The 19126-nt window shown below is 41.0% G+C and overlaps 1 protein-coding gene across 1 annotated transcript in view; it reads left to right on the top strand.

Moving 5' to 3' along the window:
* The window catches only part of RBL12 (RHOMBOID-like protein 12), a 314690-nt gene that overhangs the window by 108356 nt on the left and 187208 nt on the right, over nt 1-19126 (top strand). The window contains exon 3 of the mRNA XM_089428131.1: nt 15459-15573. Coding sequence (XP_089284257.1) covers nt 15459-15573 — 115 coding nt within the window. The remainder of the gene's footprint in view (nt 1-15458; nt 15574-19126) is intronic.

Below are 19126 nucleotides of genomic sequence, written 5' to 3'. Positions count from 1 at the left end.
ATACATTGACGATTTAGCTAATGTAGTCAAAGATCACAACTTCTTTGTTGTATCCTGAACACACTGCAGGTTCTTTGCTTCCATTCTGCAACATTGCCTCTATCAATGCACCAACTTCTTTAGGCCACTGAACTCGGCTATCCAATCTGCCCTCTCGCTGCTCATTAGTCCATCAATGATCCAACTCATAGGGTCTTCACACTCACTAGCTGCTCCTTCATCCTTCAAGGCCACAACATTTAATTCTTCTTGACCACTGTTGCTCTTCAACTACTTAGGGACTTCTTCCCACTATTGTCTTCCTGCACTGCTCCAATGAAGACAAACATAGTGCAGGAGGGCTACCACCTATCACTGTCAAACATGCCTTCTCCAACAATGAACTTGGGCTACAAACTGCTCCTCTATGACATCCTTCTCTAGTCCTTCAAAGATTAGTCAATGAGCTCATCAACTTTGCCACTCCTAGCAAATCATTAGTCCTTCAATGAATTGCACTTAGGGCTTGGAGCAAGCCATTGCAGCCCTCCTAACTCATGCTCTTTTGGATGCTCCACAACATCCTCTAGCAAATCATCAACTCGAGAAGATGACATGCTTGTCCTGCAACATCCTCCTGCTCCTCTTGATCTCGTGCAACTGCTGATGAATTAGCTTCTTAGTATGATCCAAATCACTGTCCAAACTAGGACCTCTAACCTGCACCTTTCCTTCTGGATGTCATCCACCTTCAACTCTTCCAAAACCCTTGAATCTGAGCAAATCTGCCCTCCAAAACACTTAGGAATATGAGTTGTAATTACTGTGGAACTCGAGCTCTGGTTAGGGCATCTATCCCTACATAATACATAGACCCGTCCTCCTTACAAGCCTCCTCATGTTACGCTATAGCTGGAGATGACTGCGGCCTTGTTTAGGGAGCCTAGTAGACTACTCGACCAACCTAAACAAGCCCTCCTTCCCACTTGCGTTCACACAAAAGTGCACGGCCTGCAATAGAGATACTATTGCTGGTTATTTATGCCTATAACAACCCTTCACCCACTCAGCCTGGTCTCCTCTTTTCTGTTACCTTCACCTGCAAGCCACAACCCTAAAACAGAACCAAAACCATCCCAAACAGTCCCGACTTCCTCTTTCCTTGCCTGCGGCTAACTTCAAGAAACTCGACTACATTTTAGACCTCACATAAGAAAAATGATGCGATGTTGGGTAAGGAATGAGGATCCTCCTAATCCCTATTTATATCTCTCTTTAGGCTAACATCTAACCCTCCCATAAGGTCCCTTCAAGTGAAGCCGACTTGAAAACTCATAGGACAATTAGCCCATACTACATTAGAAAATTATTATCTTCATTTCTACAAGGCCTTTTTCTGTGTTTCGAATTGCTCTTGTTCCTTTAAGGATGCCCTTCGATCTCCAAGTCCCAAGTCATTAATCCTCTTCATGGTTTTGGCCCCACACCCTTGGGTACGAAACCCTCAGGGTTGGGTTCTAATCCCATAAAACCCTTTTGTGTGACCATTCCTCCAAAATCCCTGAGCCTAGGGTTTGGAGTACCTCCTAAGCTACAAATCTCAACAAATGTCACAGTCTGCAACAAAAGGGATGAATTTCGGCCTGAGGTAGTCGAATAGAAGGGTCGAAATTTGGTCAAAGTCTCAATCAACGAACCACAATAATTCTTGGTCAAATCTCAGAGTTGACGTGTGGTCAACGAGCCCAAAACAAAGATATAAATGCGGTCAAACCAGTGAACCAATAACAAATGAACTCAACCTCCAAGATCAATCAAGATTCAGTCAAAGAAAATCAAATTATCCCAAGCCAATGCTTGTCAAATAAGATGTCAAAAGGCTTGTTAATGTAGAAGTCAATTGTCCTTCTTTCCTTTGCACGTGTGATCTTCTCCTTCTTGTTTTAGATCGAATGATGTGATGGATGAGATGCCAAATGTGAGGGCAACGAACTTGTATTTATACATGAGTTAGGAGGAGGGTTTTTGACCTTGGGGTCAAACCCATTCATTTGTGTGAGGTCGACTTGGTCAACATTTAAAAATAAGAAATTTCCTCTTCGATTTGCCAATGAAAATACCGACCATAGCTACCAATTTTGAACATAATTGACTGCCACGTTCATGGGATTCATTTGCAGTAGGTATAAGTAGTCGAAAATAAGCTCCAAGTTGGAAGAACTATGGTCATCTTGTGCTAACGAAGAATCAAGTCTTTTGTCTAGAGAAAGGAATCCAAAGGAAGAAGAAGATTCTCAAGCCTATGCGGCTCATTCCAAGCAAGCGGGAGGAAGTTCTGTTTTTAGAAGAGGAAAAAGGATTTTGATAGAAGACCCAATCCTCAAAGAAAGATATGTTACAAACTCAATGTTTCTGTTGCAATAAATTTGGTCACTTCAAAGCCCAATGTCCTAAAAGATTCAATGATAGGAAGAAAAGAGGGAATCAACATGCTACCACGGTAGAATTTGAAGAACATTCCAAGAGACCGAAAGTTGAAGGAGATAAAGACCACTTCTACTATTCTGCACTTGCAGGATCTCTTGCAGATGACAACATATGGTTGATCAACGATGGAGCTTCAAGACATATGACAGGGGAGCGTGATCATCTTACAAGTTTGATGGAAAGAAGATTGACACAAAAGGTGGAGCTTGGAGACAACAACAAGTATTCAGTCAAAGGAATTGGGACAACATCCATTGAGCCGGAAACAGGTGCAAGTGTTCACTTGATTAACGCACTCTATGTTTTAGGCTTGAAAAAGTATTTGGTTTCAATTTCATGTTTAGTAGATAAAAGAGATAGAGTAGCCTTCATTGACGGGAAAGTCCTTGTGTGGGCCAAGGACTCTAATATAAACTTTGTTAGGGTTATTGGGATTCGTGAAGGAAGGTTGTATAAACTCTTGGGGCAACCTTCCCAAGCCTTAGTGCATAGTGATATTAATCGTAGTGAGCTATGGCATAGAAGATATGCACATCTTCATTATAGACCCTTGCCATATTTGAAGCAAATTGTTTCAAGTGTACCAGATTTGCAGATGGATCATAAAGGTGCGTGTAAAGGATGTGATCTTGGAAAGAATGTTAAGAGAACCTTTCCAAGTAGTGAACGTAGGTCCAAAGAGATTTTGGATCTAGTCCACTCCCATGTGTGTGGTCCTATGCCGATGAAATCTCTTGGAGGTACTCTATATTATGTATCTTTTATTGATGGCCTCTCTTGCAAGACGTGGATGTATTTGATGAAGTCAAAAGATAAAGTTTTCAGAAAGTTACAGGAATTCAAAGTTGAAGTGGAGAACCAGACAAGGAAGAGAGTCAAGATCTTGAGATCAGATAATGGAGGAGAGTACACCTCCAAGGAACCCATTGCCTTTTGTAAGGAAGCTGGGATTAAGAGGGAGTTGATGGTTCCCTATAATCCTCAACAGAATGGAGTAGCCGAAAGAATGAACCGATCTATTGAAGAGTTTATGAAGGCAATGACACATGATCAAGATGTGCCAATGTTCTCGTGGGGAGAAGCAACAAGACAGTTGTTTACATTCTGAATAGAAGTCCCCTGAAGAAGTGTTCATCGGTTAGAAACCACAGAATGATCATATAAATTGTTTTGGTCGTCTAGTGTTCATACATGTACCCAAGGATAAGAGAAATAAGTTAGAGCCTTCCAGAAAGAAGGGGATATTTGTTGGGTACAGTGAGTCATCAAAAACCTATAGGATCTATGTTCCAAGGCAATGACAATTTGAAGTAAGCAGGGATGTGACTTTTGATGAAGATGCTGCTTATTGGAAATCTAGAGAAGAGCACTCAGACACTGAAGATGAAGAAAGGAAGCATGTGGCTCCCAAAGAAGAGGTTATAGGTCCTCCCACATCCCCAAGTCATTTTGAAGACCATGAAGAAATGCTAGAAGGACCTTGTGAACCGATGGATCTTGTGGCTATTCCAAAAAATAGAAAAAGACTAGCTTGGCTCAAATCTACTTTGCAGGATGCAAAAGGACATGTGGCTCCACGAGGCACCTTCAGGGAATCTAAGAGACCTAAGAGGTATTTTGGTTATGCAGCTTTAATGACTAAGTTGATTGACTCCAAACCTTCCAACTTCGAGGAAGCAACTACTCAACAAGTGTGGAAGGATGCAATGATGGAAGAATACCAATCTATTATGAAGAACGATGTCTGGGAGATTGTTCCAAGACTTGAAGGAAAGTTTGTGGTAACCTCAAAGTGGATATATAAGATCAAGCATGCAACTGATGGGAACATTGACAAATACAAAGCAAGATACCTGGCTAGAGGTTTCTCCCATAAAGAAGGAGAAGACTATGATAAGGTCTTTGCACTAGTTGTCAAGTACACCACGATTAGATCTCTTGTTTCTCTTGCTTCATTTATGGGATGGAAGTTACATTAGATGGGCGTGAAGACCCCTTTCCTCAATGATGTGATTGAGGAAGAGGTGCACATAGAGCAACCTCAAGGTTTTGAGGTTCATGAGAGAATCTCATGTGTGCAGACTGAAGAAGGCCTTGTATGGACTCAAGCAAGCTCTAGGAGCTTGGTATTCTAGAATTGATGGATATTTGACGAGACTTGGTTTTTCTAAGAGTGTTGCTGATCCAAATCTTTATAACATGGTTGTGAAAGGTGAGCCCGTGATGCTACTACTATATATTGATGATCTATTCTTGATAGGTGTAGAACATCTTATTGTTTAGTGTAAGAGGGAGTTGGCCTCTAAATTCAACATGAATGATCTTGGCTTGATGCATTATTATTTGGGATTGGATGTCTGGTAGAAGCCTGGTGAAAACCTTCTCAAGCAAGGAAAATATGTCATCAAGATCCTTCAAAAGTTTGGAATGATGGAATGCAAGTCTATGGCAACTCTTATGGTGACGAATCTAAGAAAGCTAAGGGATTCTGAGTCTGATCTCGTAGATCTGTCCATGTATAGAAAGTTGATTGGATCATTGATGTATTGGTGAATACCAGACCAACATTTGATTTGTAGTGAACACCTTGAGCCAATTCTAGATGGAATTGAGACATGACCATTTGATTGCAACAAAGCATATATTGAGGTATCTTTGTGGTACTGTTGACTAGTGTTTGAGATATGCTTTGAGTGGTGAGATACAACTGTAGGGATATATGGATTTTGACTAGGCAGAAGTGCGCATGACAGGGATGTTGAAGTTTCTAAGTCTAACAGTTAGAAACCCTCCATGTACTTTCTGATTTATTCCTTCCTACTTGTTCTGATTAATTAACAAGTTATTTACCGTGTAAATACTGAAAATAAACACAAGTACATGCTCAACACATTATAGATCATCAACTGAAGGAAACAGAAACAAGCACACAAATGACACCGTTATTTTTGGACTAATGTCCCCGTAAAAACCCAATGCGGGAAAATCGGTGTAGCTATCTGAGGGTTTGATTTATTAAGCAGTTTCAGAATACAATCTGGGTGCCAAATCCAGCTCACCCAACAAAGAAAAATCTCGGCAGTAGTACCTCTCCTTTGGAGATAGATGCTCGGCTGAAGCCCCGGATAAACAGTTTGGCAACTCCTCAACTCTAATTTGCACCACGAAAAACCCCAGCATCAGCCTCTAGGGATTGTGTCAGCCTCTTTTGCCCTCTGCGTCAGCTTTCTCGGCAGTTCCGACAGTTCTTAGCAGTTCCGGTTGTTCTCGGTAGTTCCGGCTTCTGCCCTTTGCGTCAGCTTTCTCGACAGTTTTGACAGTTCCCGGCAGTTCTGGCTTTTGCCATTTGCGTAAGCTTTCCCGACAGTTTTGGCAGTTTCGCCTTCTGCCCTCTGCGTCAGCTTTCCCTGCAGTTCCAGCAGTTCCCAATAGTTTCGGTTGTTCCTGGCAGTTCCAAGTTTTGCCCTCTACGTCAGCTTTCCTGACAGTTCCCGACAGTTCCAGCTTTTGCCCTCTGCGTCAACTTTCCTGGCTGCTGCACTGATCCTCCTGACACTATCTCTGCCTCTTTGCTTCTGTATTCACTGCCCCTCAGCTGCAACTCCAGATCACTCTCTCAACTTTCTCAACAAACCCAGCCCCAGAAAGTCGAAATCTTGATCTCTTGGTGTGTTCTCCAAGTGACCCTCAAGCCTCCTCTTATACTTTTCTCGTTGATAAATCAACGGCCGAGATTAAGTCCCTAATCAACGGCTAAGATTAGATCTGGCTTGATCCATGACTTTTGGACCATTCTAACACAGTTTTATATTAATTCACATAAATATTTTATTTTCCCTAAGTTTAGACTTAGGGACTCCATTAAAAAGATTAATTATTTTAATATCTCCTAAACTGTTTAGAATTTGGCCAAACCCTTTCTGGGTATTGGAGATCTCATGTGCCTTAGCCTCTCCACCAATTTTCGTGGCTAGAGAACATTCGATGCTACCCCAAATCAACACTCCCTCTTAGCGAGGACTTGTGCTCTAGTAATACTCCTCATTGAGCATCACTCTGATCATCCGACATCGGTCCCTGTGCTGATGCTAGGCCTGCTACCCAACATCCTCTGCACTGCTGCATCCTGTACTGCTACCCATGGCCCTGCCACTGCCACTGCTGCATCTGTACTGCAACTCCCTTTGCGTCTGTGCTGCTGCCCATGGCCCTGCCACTGCCACTGCTGCATCTACACTGCAACCTCTCTCGTCATGCTGCATCGTGCTGCCCATAGCACTACCACTGCTAATTGCTGCATTGAAACTCAATTACTAAGAAGTAACTGATCTCCCAACTTTGACATCTCCGTCAAGCTAGAAACACTCCTGATGCTGAAACTCCCTCTGTTGCTGACAAGTGCTCCCTCTCTGACCTCTGCGTTGCTGCAACAACTCCATGCATCTCACATCGAGCACACCTCTTTGTGCTATCCTGCACTGGTGCAACACTCTCGTGCCTCTCGCACTGTTGCAGCCTGCTAGCCTCGCGCTGTCCTGGGAATCTTGCACTGTAGCTCTCTTTGTCACTCCATCTGCATCCGTCTCTACTGACATCGCCAGTACTGCTACTCCTCTTTGGGGCTCCCGTAGCAAGGTCTAATCCAAGAGGCTGGGTACCTCGAGGATCCTGCCCCTCATCGCCTATAGTCTGCCTGACTACAGCTCGATGTCTCCCCACTTCTTCTGAAGTGGCACATGGGCACTCATGGCACAATCATCGTCTGTCTCCACTTCCTTCTCTGCCCTTGCTGGCGCTGCCTTGGTCTCGGAAGCCTCTCCCTTGCTCTTCTTCCTCGGACACTGGGTCGCATAATGACCCAACTCCCCACAGTGGAAGCATTTGACCTTGGAGAGGTCCTTCTTCTTCCGCTTTTCTTGCTTACCCTCAGATGCTAGGGCAGCATCCACCTCCTCCTCCTTCTTGATTCTGATCCCCTTGCTGCTGCTTCCCGTCTTGGTCACCCTCCTGATCTCTTCTTGGCGAAGAGCCGCCCACATTTCCTCCCAATCTGGAAGGGTCGCCCTGCCCAGTATGCTCTGGACAAACACCTCCCAGTCTTCTAAGACTGCATTTAGGGCTGTTCTCACCATCAACTCTTGATCTGGTGTGGCCCCTATGGAAGTCAGCTGATCTTGGATCTCCTTCAATCGACCGAGGAAGGTGTCGATCTGTTCTCCCTTCTGCATTTGGTATGACCGCAACAGATTTTCTAGGAGCATCTTCCTCTGCATGGAAGTATGCTGATACAACTTGGTTAGGGCCTCCCACATCTCTTGTGCCGTATTCTTCTCGTCAATATGTGGTACTATATGATCCTTGACTCTGTCAAGAATGATACTCTTGGCTCTCTCCATTGCTTCCTCATACCTGTCTTTGTTAGCTAGGTCAACTGGGACCGCTATCGTCTTCAAGGCGAAGTGCTTGACACGATTTCTGTCAAGTATGGATAAGATTCTGGCCTTCCAGACTACGAAGTTTGAGGCTCCGTCCAGTCTGTCCTGGTTTCTTACTCCGTGTAGTGCCATTCCGCTGTTCTTCTACTTCCCTCCTGGAAGTTCTTGATGTGACTCCTTGTGAGCCTCGATTTCCCTCTTGGAAATCCTTCTGCCGATGTCGAGATGCCCCTTACTCTGATCGTTTGTGCAATCGCACCACTGATCCAGATTTCTCGGCTAGAAACCCTCGGTAGCAACTCCCTCCTCCTTGGCCTTGCCCTGTTAGGTATTGTTCTGACGATAGTACCCCACCAGCTCCACTTTGCAACTTATCCACAGCCTCCTAAACCCCAGCAACTTGAAGGTGAGAGCTCCTAGGCTCTGCGTAGTCCCAACACTAGCAAACTAGCTCCCTAAGCCAATTGCGTCAGCCCTCCTGGCCTCTGCGTGGCTCTGTGTGAGCCTGTCTTTGCCTCCCTCAGCCTCTGTGCAACCTCTTCTTGCCCCGAACTTGATGACGCAGGCATTACGTCACCCCTTCCTTGCTGTTTTGCTGCTAGGAACAACTTCTGTCACTCAGGACAACTGTTTTCTGCTGCTGCTGCTTTGTTCGGCTGATGTCCTCAGTTCTCCTGTGATCTGCAACCACCCTCTGATACCATGTTGAAGTTTCTAAGTCTAACAGTTAGAAACCCTCCATGTACTTTCTGATTTATTCCTTCCTACTTGTTTTGATTAATTAACAAGTTATTTACCATGTAAATATTGAAAATAAACACAAGTACATGCTCAACACATTACAGATCATCAACTGAAGGAAACAAAAACAAGCACACAAATGACACTGTTATTTTTGGACTAATGTCCCCGGAAAAACCCAATGCGGGAAAATCGGTGCAGCTATCTAAGGGTTTGATTTATTAAGCAGTTTCAGAATACAATCTGGGTGCCAAATCTGGCTCACCTAACAGAGAAAAATCTTGACAGTAGTAGCTCTCCTTCGGAGACAAATGCTCCGGCTAAAACCCTGGATAAACACTCTGGCAGCTCCTCAGCTCCAATCTGCCCCACGAAAAACCCCAGTGTCAGCCTCTAGGGACTGCGTCAGCCTGTTTTGCCCTCTGTGTCAACTTTCCCGGCAGTTATGGCTTCTGCCCTCTGTGTTAGCTTTCCTGACAGTTCCCGCTGTTCTCGGCAGTTCCGGCTTCTGCCCTCTGTGTCAGCTTTCCCGACAGTTCCGGCTTCTGCCCTTTGCGTCAGCTTTCTCGGTAGTTTCGGCAGTTCCAGCTGTTCACGGTAGTTCCGTCTTCTGCCCTTTGCGTCAGCGTTCTCGACTATTGTGGCAGTTTCGGCTTCTGCCTCTGTGTCAGCTTTCCCGGCTGCTGCGCTGATCCTCCCGACACTATCTCTGCCTCTCTGCTTCTATATTCACTGCCCCTCAGTTGGAACTCCAGATCACTCTGTCAACTTTCTCAGCGAACCCAGCCCCAGAAAGTCGAAATCTTGATCTCTTGGTGTGTTCTCCAAGTGACCCTCAAGCCTCCTTTTATACTTTTCTCTTTGACAAATCAACGACCGAGATTAAGTCTCTAATCAACGGCTAAGATTAGATCTGGCTTGATCCATGACTTTTGGACCATTCTAACATAGTTTTATATTAGTTCACATTAATATTTTATTTTCCCTATGTTTAGACTTAGGGACTCCATTAAAAATAATTATTTTAATATCTCCTAAACTGCTTAGAATTTGCCCAAACCTTTTCTGGGTATTGGAGATGTCATGTGCCTTAGCCTCTCCACCAATTTTCGTGGCTAGAGCACATTCGATGCCACCCCAAATCAACAAGGAAGAGTACATCTGGTGTATGTTTCAGTTTGGGCTTCGCTATGATATCCTGGATGAGCAGGAAGCAAACATCTGTCGCACTCACTATTGTAGAAGCAAAGCATATTGCATCTTTTTTGGCATGTTGTGAAGGAGTATGGCTTCGTAAGCTATTCTCTAGATTATTCGACTAGATGTTGGAACCGATTGTGCTGTTTTGTGACAATCAAAGTTGTGTGAGGCTGATAGAAAATCCATTGTTTCATGATAAGTCGAAGCACATTGATATTAAGTACCACTTCATTCATGATATGGTGCAGAAGGGAGCAGTCAGGCTCCAATATATTTCCACTGATGAGTAGATAGTTGATATTCTGACAAAGCCTCTGTCTCAGGCAAAGTTTGTATACTTCAGAGATAATCTTGGACTTGTGGAGAACCCCTCTATCAGTGAGAGGGAGTATTGATGTGACATCAATAGGGGCATTTTTCGGACTGTTGGTGACAATAGGAGCATGGACCAGACTGTTGATGGGTGGACAATAGGGGCATGGTTCAGATTGTTAGTGACAATGGGAGCATAGCCCAAACTGTTGATGAGATGGACATTCTAGAGAGAATGGTCCTTGAGGCCTAGACACTCATGGATTGGGTGCCCCTTCAGCATCATGGCCTAGAGTGAGGCCTTTGGATTTGGGACATGGGTTTCCCTAGGGTTTGATCATGAGTGATGGCAACCTTGAACTAGTTGAAGTACCATGAGGTGAGGCGCCTACTGGATCATGGTGACTAGTTGAGTGAGTACCATTGGTTAGGAGTGCTAACTTGGACTGTGGTACCTATTGATGATGTTGACGTAAGTCAAGGGTGTTGACTTAGATGATGATGCTATCAATGAGTTGTACCTTTCCTTAGAGAGATCATGTATACAGAGAACATCTGGATAGTCATTATGAATAACTTCCTAGCTAAGAGGGAGTGTTAAATTTTTGTAGCTATGGTTGGTCTTTGTAATATTCATTTGTACTTGTAATGATGAAATATAAATTATATTTGTAAAAGAAAAATATTTATTGATTTTTATATTCAAAAGAAAAATTATGAAATGCATGTTCTTCATGTCCTTTGCAAAAGAAAAATTGAAATTTTGAATTAGTAATTTTGCCTCCAGAAGAGACCAAGTCGGCCCTCCAAGTCATCATGTCGGCTTGCCTATGGAGACACCCATTCGCATCATGTAAAGGCTATAAATAGCCCACTTGACCTCTGCCCAAGGCACTCTATGATCACACATCTATCTTTGTTCAAGCGAAGAAAACAAGGAGTATTTGAAGGCAAAAAATCAGAAGAAGAAAGATCATCTTATATACCTCACTCAAGTGACAAACGAAGGTCGAGATCTATGTAAAGTTCTGTGGTACATATTCCGGGGATAATCTGAATTCTATGGCAGAATTGCAGGACGAACTTCGTGTTGAAAATTACTAGGTTCAGTCTTCATAATGACATGTGTAATTGCGATTTTATGTAATTGATGAAAAGAAGAAAAATAAAATTATTATTATGCTTGTCTCATGGGTTTCATGAGCAAGGAATTTTATTTTAGTATGACTCCCATTGTGAGTCCTTAGGATTGGTCATAAAATCAATTTGAGTCTATGTCATGTATAAAGGACCCTTCTTGGGCATATTACACTTATGTATGAGTCAATAGTATTGTCAAGTAGCCCTCCAAGACAAGCATAAGTCATCCCTCTTCAAGTCGGCTTCCATAAGTGAACTCATGTCGACATATATGGAGACACAACCTTTCAGCAAAGTCATGTCAGCTTATTTATTGTGGGAAACAACTATATATACTAGTCTAAGGTCTTCGCATTACTACACCACAACAACTCGGATTGGTCTCTGAAACAAATGCAGATTGGTCTATGAAATAAGGTGCGGATATCTCTGAGATATAGCTCGTAGAATTTCAGAAGATAAGTTCGGTATACAGTGACAGGAGTTTGGATAAATCACAAAAAAGATCACAGTGAAGAAGATTTTGGATAATCTCAGAGGGAAGGTCTCGGTGATATCTCAGTATCACTATCTCACAGTCTCAGTGCTATCTCACAGTTTCGGTGCTATCTCACAGTCAAGGTCTTGGTGCAATCTCTGTTTCGGTGTCACCACAGTAAGAAGAATTCGGTGCCACCTCAGTAAGAAGGTTCCGGTGTCATCACAGTAGGAGGATCTCGGTACTACCACAGAAAGAAGATCTCAGAAAGAAGGTCTCGGTGTTGTAACATCTCGGTGATGATACAGTAAGGAGATCTCGGTGTTATGACAATGATTAGATCTTGGTGGTGATAATGTCTCAGTGCTAAGAAGGTAGAAGTGGAAGAGGAGTCGAGAAGAGGAAAGGAGCAAAAGGTTGACTGTCAAGAGAACTTGTGTCTTGGTCTTGGAGTGGCAAATAGGTCAAGGGTCGTGGTCTTGGTATTCGTCAATTGGAATCTCTATAAGAAGAATTTGTTCGGGTTTTCCTCTCAAAGAGTGAGAGGTTTTGGCCTTGGCTAACAGCCTATATTCTGTGTCTGTTGTCTCTTTATGGTTTATGCATTGGTAGCTGTTTGATGAAGAAGAACACTAATAACCTAAGTAAAAGAAGATCCTATTCTAAAGAAGTAAAAAGTACTCACAAGCAGTTACTGATAGAAGAGAAATCACCTAATATCAATGCCCTAGATTTCTCAACACTTCGGCCCTCTTGGAGACCTTGTTTCTATGCTATATTTCTGTGACATAGTACAAAGTCTGAGGAGGAGTTGCAGGACGAATTTCAGCTCTCTTGGAGACCTTGTTGCAGAGATTTTGTGGACATTTATCTTGGATCTTGTGAAAGGTTGATTTGGCTCTTGGTGGATGGTCATCTTGCTCGTTAGTTGACTTTGATGTATCTCTTGTTGCATTGATTCTCTAAGGAAATGGTTCGCTGGGTTTTTCCCCCATTGTAGGTTTTCCCAGGGTAAAAATCTTCTTGTTTCTTTGTGCATTTGTGATCTCTATTACTTTACTTTCTATGGTGTTGAGTTTCTGAAGTATAATGATTTAATGATCATACGGCTGTGCTAAACAACATTTATATCATTGGAAGTAATTATCATAGTTCAGAAATAGTGTACTTGCATCTATTGTGCTGGAAAAATCAACAGGCCCCTTTTTGACCTTAGAGTTACCCTTGCTTGCTAGGGCAATATTCTCCTCCTATTCAAATCACTGAACTCTGATTGCTTGAATTAGTACCTTGTGTCAAATTGCCTGGCTTCGTATTCAGAGGCTACAACTCTGATACCATGTTAATGCTTGAAAAACCCAGCTACAAATTTGATGTTCAACAAATATTCACAGAACAGAAATGAAAGATGCTTTCTAAACTGATTTGTAACAGCAAATACTCTGGGTTCTTAACTAGCATAAACAACAGAAGAAAAACCCACAAAGTCAAACACATAAAAGAATGACACAGATATACCCTAGAAACTCCAGTGTGGGGAAAATCAGGAAATGATGGGCTTCGATTCAGCTTCAGAAATTTTGTTTACAGCAGAAAGTTGCTACAGCAATTTGTCCCCGCAAATCTAAATCAATTTTACCCCTATGCAGCACTGTACAGCCCAACTGTATGACCTAACAAATCAGCCTTTGCACCCAACAAATTTTGGTTTGTATGGCCCAGGAAACTCGTGGCTGTACAACCCCCTTTGCTTGACCTGCTCACTGATCTGATCTTGCCCTGTACTCTGCCCTAGTGTCTTGACCTACTCTTTGCTGTTCTAATTGTCAAAATGTTCTTTCCAGCTGAATGGGTTCCAATCGAAAAATGATCTTAACAGCTCGAACTCCCTTCATAAAGTGCTTAACCCTAAACTCCAAAGAGTTGTATGGCTGAGATTTCATCTCATCTCTTGAGATCAAGGGCTACAACTTAATCTGTCATTGACCCTTTTACCTTTTCCAAAAAGGTGGCCAGTAAGTCAAATAATTAAATTAAATTTCTGTCTAAAGTCCTGACTTAGGGAATTAATTAAATAATCACTTTAGGAGTTATTTGAGGTGACTGGCCGCATGTCATGACACATGACCTATGCAGCAACACCTTCAAAGTTACAACTTCAACACGTTTTTGACGTGCAAGCCTCATAATCTTGTCTCCTAAAATGTAGGGGTATTGCTAAAAATGACAACTCTCTTCAATTCGATGAAAATCTGTGCAAAATCTGTTTTTGAACAACCATAACATCACGGAACCAATCCTATAGCTGAACTCCATGGGAACCAACCTCTGGCTCAAGCAAAGCTGTCTTTGAATATATCTCTGAACCTCCAGCCTAAATGAAATGTGCTGGTCCTTAACCCTCCAGATTTGCAAGGGGGAAAATAGGGGTTAACATGTACACAATAACCCCTTGTACATTAGGAGAACAACACCCAAATAACCAAAGTACTTCTGTCTATCCAAATCTTACGTTCATGCATATATTAAGTTATTAACTATTAATGACTTTATTGACCACTAAATATACATATTCTCACATATTTAATAAGTGGCCCACTATCAAGACGATTCACTGTTAGATATACATTTAATCCCATATATACCTCCATTAGGATCATGATTCATACCATATTTGCTGCTGCTTTGCACATCCCGTGATCTTCTGTTAACATTTTTTTGACTTGATAGAAAGAAAGCTTTTTGTTGTAACTTGGAAGTTCTTCTAGTGATATAAATTGTTGCTTTTACCAACACCTCATATTGTGTATATTTGGACTTTCACGTTGATATAGGAGGAGTGTTTTGTTGGAGCTTTGAAATAGCCATGCTTCCACAACACAACTTATTATAGCATCTGGACTTTTGTGTTCTACTGTAGTTTAAATTGGGCCTTTCATTGCCATATGCAAAATACCCAGAACTGTTTACAGACAAATTATTATTGCGTTAAAATGTAAGCATCCATTATCTGTTGTCCATTTCTTTTACCTGTATAGAAAGTGAATTGAGAGCTTACCATGTACAGTGTAAAGAACTTTTAAAGTCAATTGATTATGTTATAGTGTCAAATTATGATGAATCTTGTCTAGATCAAGTGTATATTGTCGGTTATTAAAAGCTACTGAACTGGATATGGTAGTGAAAATGGATAACATGACATACTATTCTTTGGTGCAGATAAAATAAGTTTGGCTTTCTGGTCCCACCATAATGAATATGTCATATTTTAGGGTACGATGACATTTTTTAACTGTTCAAAGTTGACAGTGTGAGTTCAATCCTGCATGTGCATTTTATGAGCCTTGAGGTTAGTTTTCTTCCAGGATAGGTCTATGAAGGAGGAGGAAAAAGAAAAGAAAGCACATTTATATGTATACATATTTTCTGGAAATCTATTATGTATTTTTATTTTAAGTTTACTTTGTTTACATGTAATTGTCTACCACTCATTCTGTATATATATATAGACTAGTTTTATTGAGTTTGGAGATTTAGGATGTGCTATACATTTTTATTCCTCTCAACATTGACGTTTTTCCTTTCAGAAGAAAAGAAGACATTACTTTTGCAATGCTTGTTTGATTCTTGGAATTTCTCTTGGTTCCACATGTGTATTGATTTTATGTTTCAATTTCTACATATAGGGGTTCACTTTTTTCATCACATGATCGTGTTGTTTGGAGCCTTATCGGTGTTAATATTGCCGTGTTTTTCTTATGGAGGCATGCCGACAGAAGGTTCATGGAGAATAACTTTAAGGTCTAGTTTCAACCCTCATCACTAAGCTCCTTTTCTTTCTGTCTTCTGAAACCTAGAACCCTTTGCAATAGGCTGTTTATAAGGTTAGCAAACTATCTCTCTCAGAGTTTAACATGTCATTTCGTTTGGTAATTTGTGATGGGGATTTACAAAACAGTTAAAAATTTAGCCTTGAAGGTCAAAACATGAGGAATTTTAAAAAATAGGAAAATTGATTGACATGGTCCTTTGCAATCTTTATGTTATATGGATACACAATGTGAATTGTCTGGGTATTGCCTACTAATGTCTTGCCTTCCCATTATTGTCGTGTTCATTCTAGTTCTCTCTTTATCAATGTGATTAACTGGAAAAGAAGGCAACTCACTGATATCATTTCTTTTCCTTTTGAATACACTGCATGTATTAGAGTAGAAATCAGCATACGTGTACATCAAGATTGACCCATCTAGGAGCTGCCATAAAATGGAAACACCATATTTACTTCTTTGCATAAGCAAGGAGAGAGCCAGCATACATCCTTTGGTTCCAACTTGAAGAGTATCTATATCTTCCCGAGAACTGGCATTCGTGGTTGAAATCTGGAGAGCCAAATTTGGTCTAAGGTAGAAACTTATCTCATGTTGAATGGATTGTTCACCTATTGAAAAGTTTCTGGACAATGACATTTCCACAAGAAAGAGGTGACTCTTAGTCTAAAACATACCCCAGATACTCCAACCAGCATGTCAGATCATCCACTTGTCCCCAAACACAACCCCTGTCCAATGAAGAGGAGAGAGAAAGAGAATATTGTACTAAGCAACAATAAAATCGCAAAACGTTATGATGACTTTGTAATTGCACATAACGTGCTTAATCATTTTAGTTTTGTGGCAGAGAACATAACATCCATTTATAATTCCAATATTATGTGTTGGATTTTTTACCATGGAGCTATTATGAAGGACTAACCACTATTGAACTTAAGTCTTAAAACGATAATGGGACTGGTGTTTGATTCATCTATTTGTATATCTGTGAAATTTATGAGAGGGTTGGGTAGATTGATGCCTCAAATGAGGAGGGAGTTGAAGGATTATAGATGATAGCTCGAGGAGGTCAAATTTATTTCTAGGAGAAGAGCTTCACAATATAGTTCTCCAAAAAGAATCAAGACACTTAGAGGTGGTGGTCTGCAAGGAGGTCTTACATTGCTAGGGGGGTCCACATGGCTATATTTCAATGGATGGAAGAACAGGATGAGGGCTAAGAGTTTTATTTTAATTTCTTGAAGAGGAAAGTCTCTTTGGATTGTGTGCTTGGATTACGTGGGTTGATGGAACATTAGTGGAGGATTCCTCCAAGATCATAGACATGTTTGGGCTACACTTTCATATTACTCGGTCTCAATACATCCTTACCAACATCGTAGTGGAGGCTAGACAGGAGTGCTACAAATGAATCCCTCACAAGATTTCTCTTAATTCAATGAAGAATGGAAAATCCCTTGTGGTTGATTCTCTACCCTATCATTTTTTAAGGGCAATGTGGGACATTGTTGGTAATGATCTTTGCCACATGTCAAGGGAAGCTTTCTTTGAGGCACCTTGAAAGAATCTTTATACTAGGGCTATTTAAACCAATCCTGAAGAATGTGGCTAGATATTCTATTGGGGGTTGGAGCCCCATCACCCTTCTCAATGTCTCTTATAAGATTTTGACAAAGGTGATAGGTCTCCACATTTGCAAAATGGCCTAAAGAATTGTTAGATAGAAATATGTAGGGTTTATTTAGGGAAAATTTATTTTGGATACATTGATTTTTGTATGGGAGGCAATGGAGTGGGCTAGGGAGTTGGATCAATAGTCTCTATTTCTAAAAATTGATTTTGATAAAGATATGATACCATTGATTGGTACTTTATCATAGATATGTTGCTTTGCCTCAGGTTGGGGCTTTTGATGTGTTGCCATGGTTAACACTTAATTGTTCGATGCCTTAGCATTTGTTTCAATGAATAGCACGATCTCAATTCAACCTTCATTGCTCAATTAGACAATGTTTACCCCTTGTGTCGTACCTTTATGTGTTGATTGCTAATGCTCTAGGCTATTTTTGGAGAGCTCAAGGATATGATGTATGACACTCTATGGTTTTTGGAGACACATCTATCGATGAATCTCACTGAAAGTAATGAAAAGTTCAGACTGCTTCATTTGAACCGACAACCTCTATAGGGATTCAAATGTTGGAATAATTGGATTGGTATGGAGATATTATCTTCTATTTGCAAAATATCACTTGCCCAAGTCACCTAGTAGGTCATAAAAGGAGGGCACTTAGATTAAAAACATCCAAGTATTGCAGTATTAAGGATGGATTGGGTTGGAGTAACCTAGAAGGGTTTATACTTAGATGTGTGGATGAAGAAGAGGCCAAGAGGCTTATAATAGAATTCCATGCAGGATTTTGTCGGGGTCACTATGCAACAAGAACAACCCACAAGATCCTTAGGTCTGGTTACTATTGGTCTACTATCTTTGTAGATGTTCACAAATATGTCAGGGGTTGTTAGCCTTATCAATTATTCATTGGAAAGAAGAAATTCGCTGCCTTACCCTTACAACCAGTGGTATTGGAAGCACCTTTTCAGCATTGGGGTCTTGATTTCATCTGGCAATTTAAAGAAAATTCAAGTAATGGTTACACTTGGATCTTAAGAGCAACAAATTATTTTATGAAGTGGGTTGAGGCCATCCCAACTAATTTTGCCACTGAAAAAGTAGTAATGCATTTCTTAGAGGATAAAATTATCACAAGGTTTGGGGTCCCTTCTTAAATTACCACTAATAATGCCAAAGCCTTTAACTTAGCAAAATTTTCATCATTTTGCTTCAAATATGGCATTATCTTATCCCAAACTTGCCCCAAGGAAATGGTATTATAGAATCTAGCAATAAGAGCGTAATGGACATTATCAAGAAGGTAGTAGGGGATAACAAAAGGTCTTGGGATAGTAAGATAAAGGATGCATTGTGGGTGGACAAGATTACCAAGAAGGGTTCCACCAAGAAAAGTCCTTTTGAACTTGTGTATGGCTTGGATGTTAGTCTACTAGTGCATTTGAAACTACCAGTGTATCAGTTGCTTTAGAACTTCACTACAAAGAAAGTTGTCATGCAAAATAGTGTTGAAATTTGGGCAACTACGGGATGAATTTCCAATAGAACCCACAAGTCCCAAATTGCAAGCCCTTTTGCCTCAATGGAAAATATATTTAAGAGGGAACAATATCAATTGAGCATGAAAATATCAAAAAAGAAATATATATATATATATATATATGAATGAATTGAATTTGAAGTCTTCCCCCCAAATTATATATATATATATATATATATATATATATGAATGAATTGAATTTGAAGTCTTCCCCCCAAATTATATATATATTGAATTTGAAGTATTCCCTAATATATATATTGAATTTGAAGTCTTCCCCCCAAATTATCTAAGTCGGCCTTATTCAAAGGCACCCATTCGATTAGCAAACCTCTATATATATTCTCA

This window comes from Pinus tabuliformis, chromosome 6 (assembly GCF_031772625.1).
Source record: "Pinus tabuliformis cultivar Carrire ecotype Pingquan chromosome 6, CPIR1, whole genome shotgun sequence".
In the NCBI taxonomy this organism is placed as follows: Eukaryota; Viridiplantae; Streptophyta; class Pinopsida; order Pinales; family Pinaceae; genus Pinus; species Pinus tabuliformis.
The sequence above is the reverse complement of the archived record's forward strand: the minus strand, read 5'-3'. Positions and strand labels throughout refer to the sequence as shown.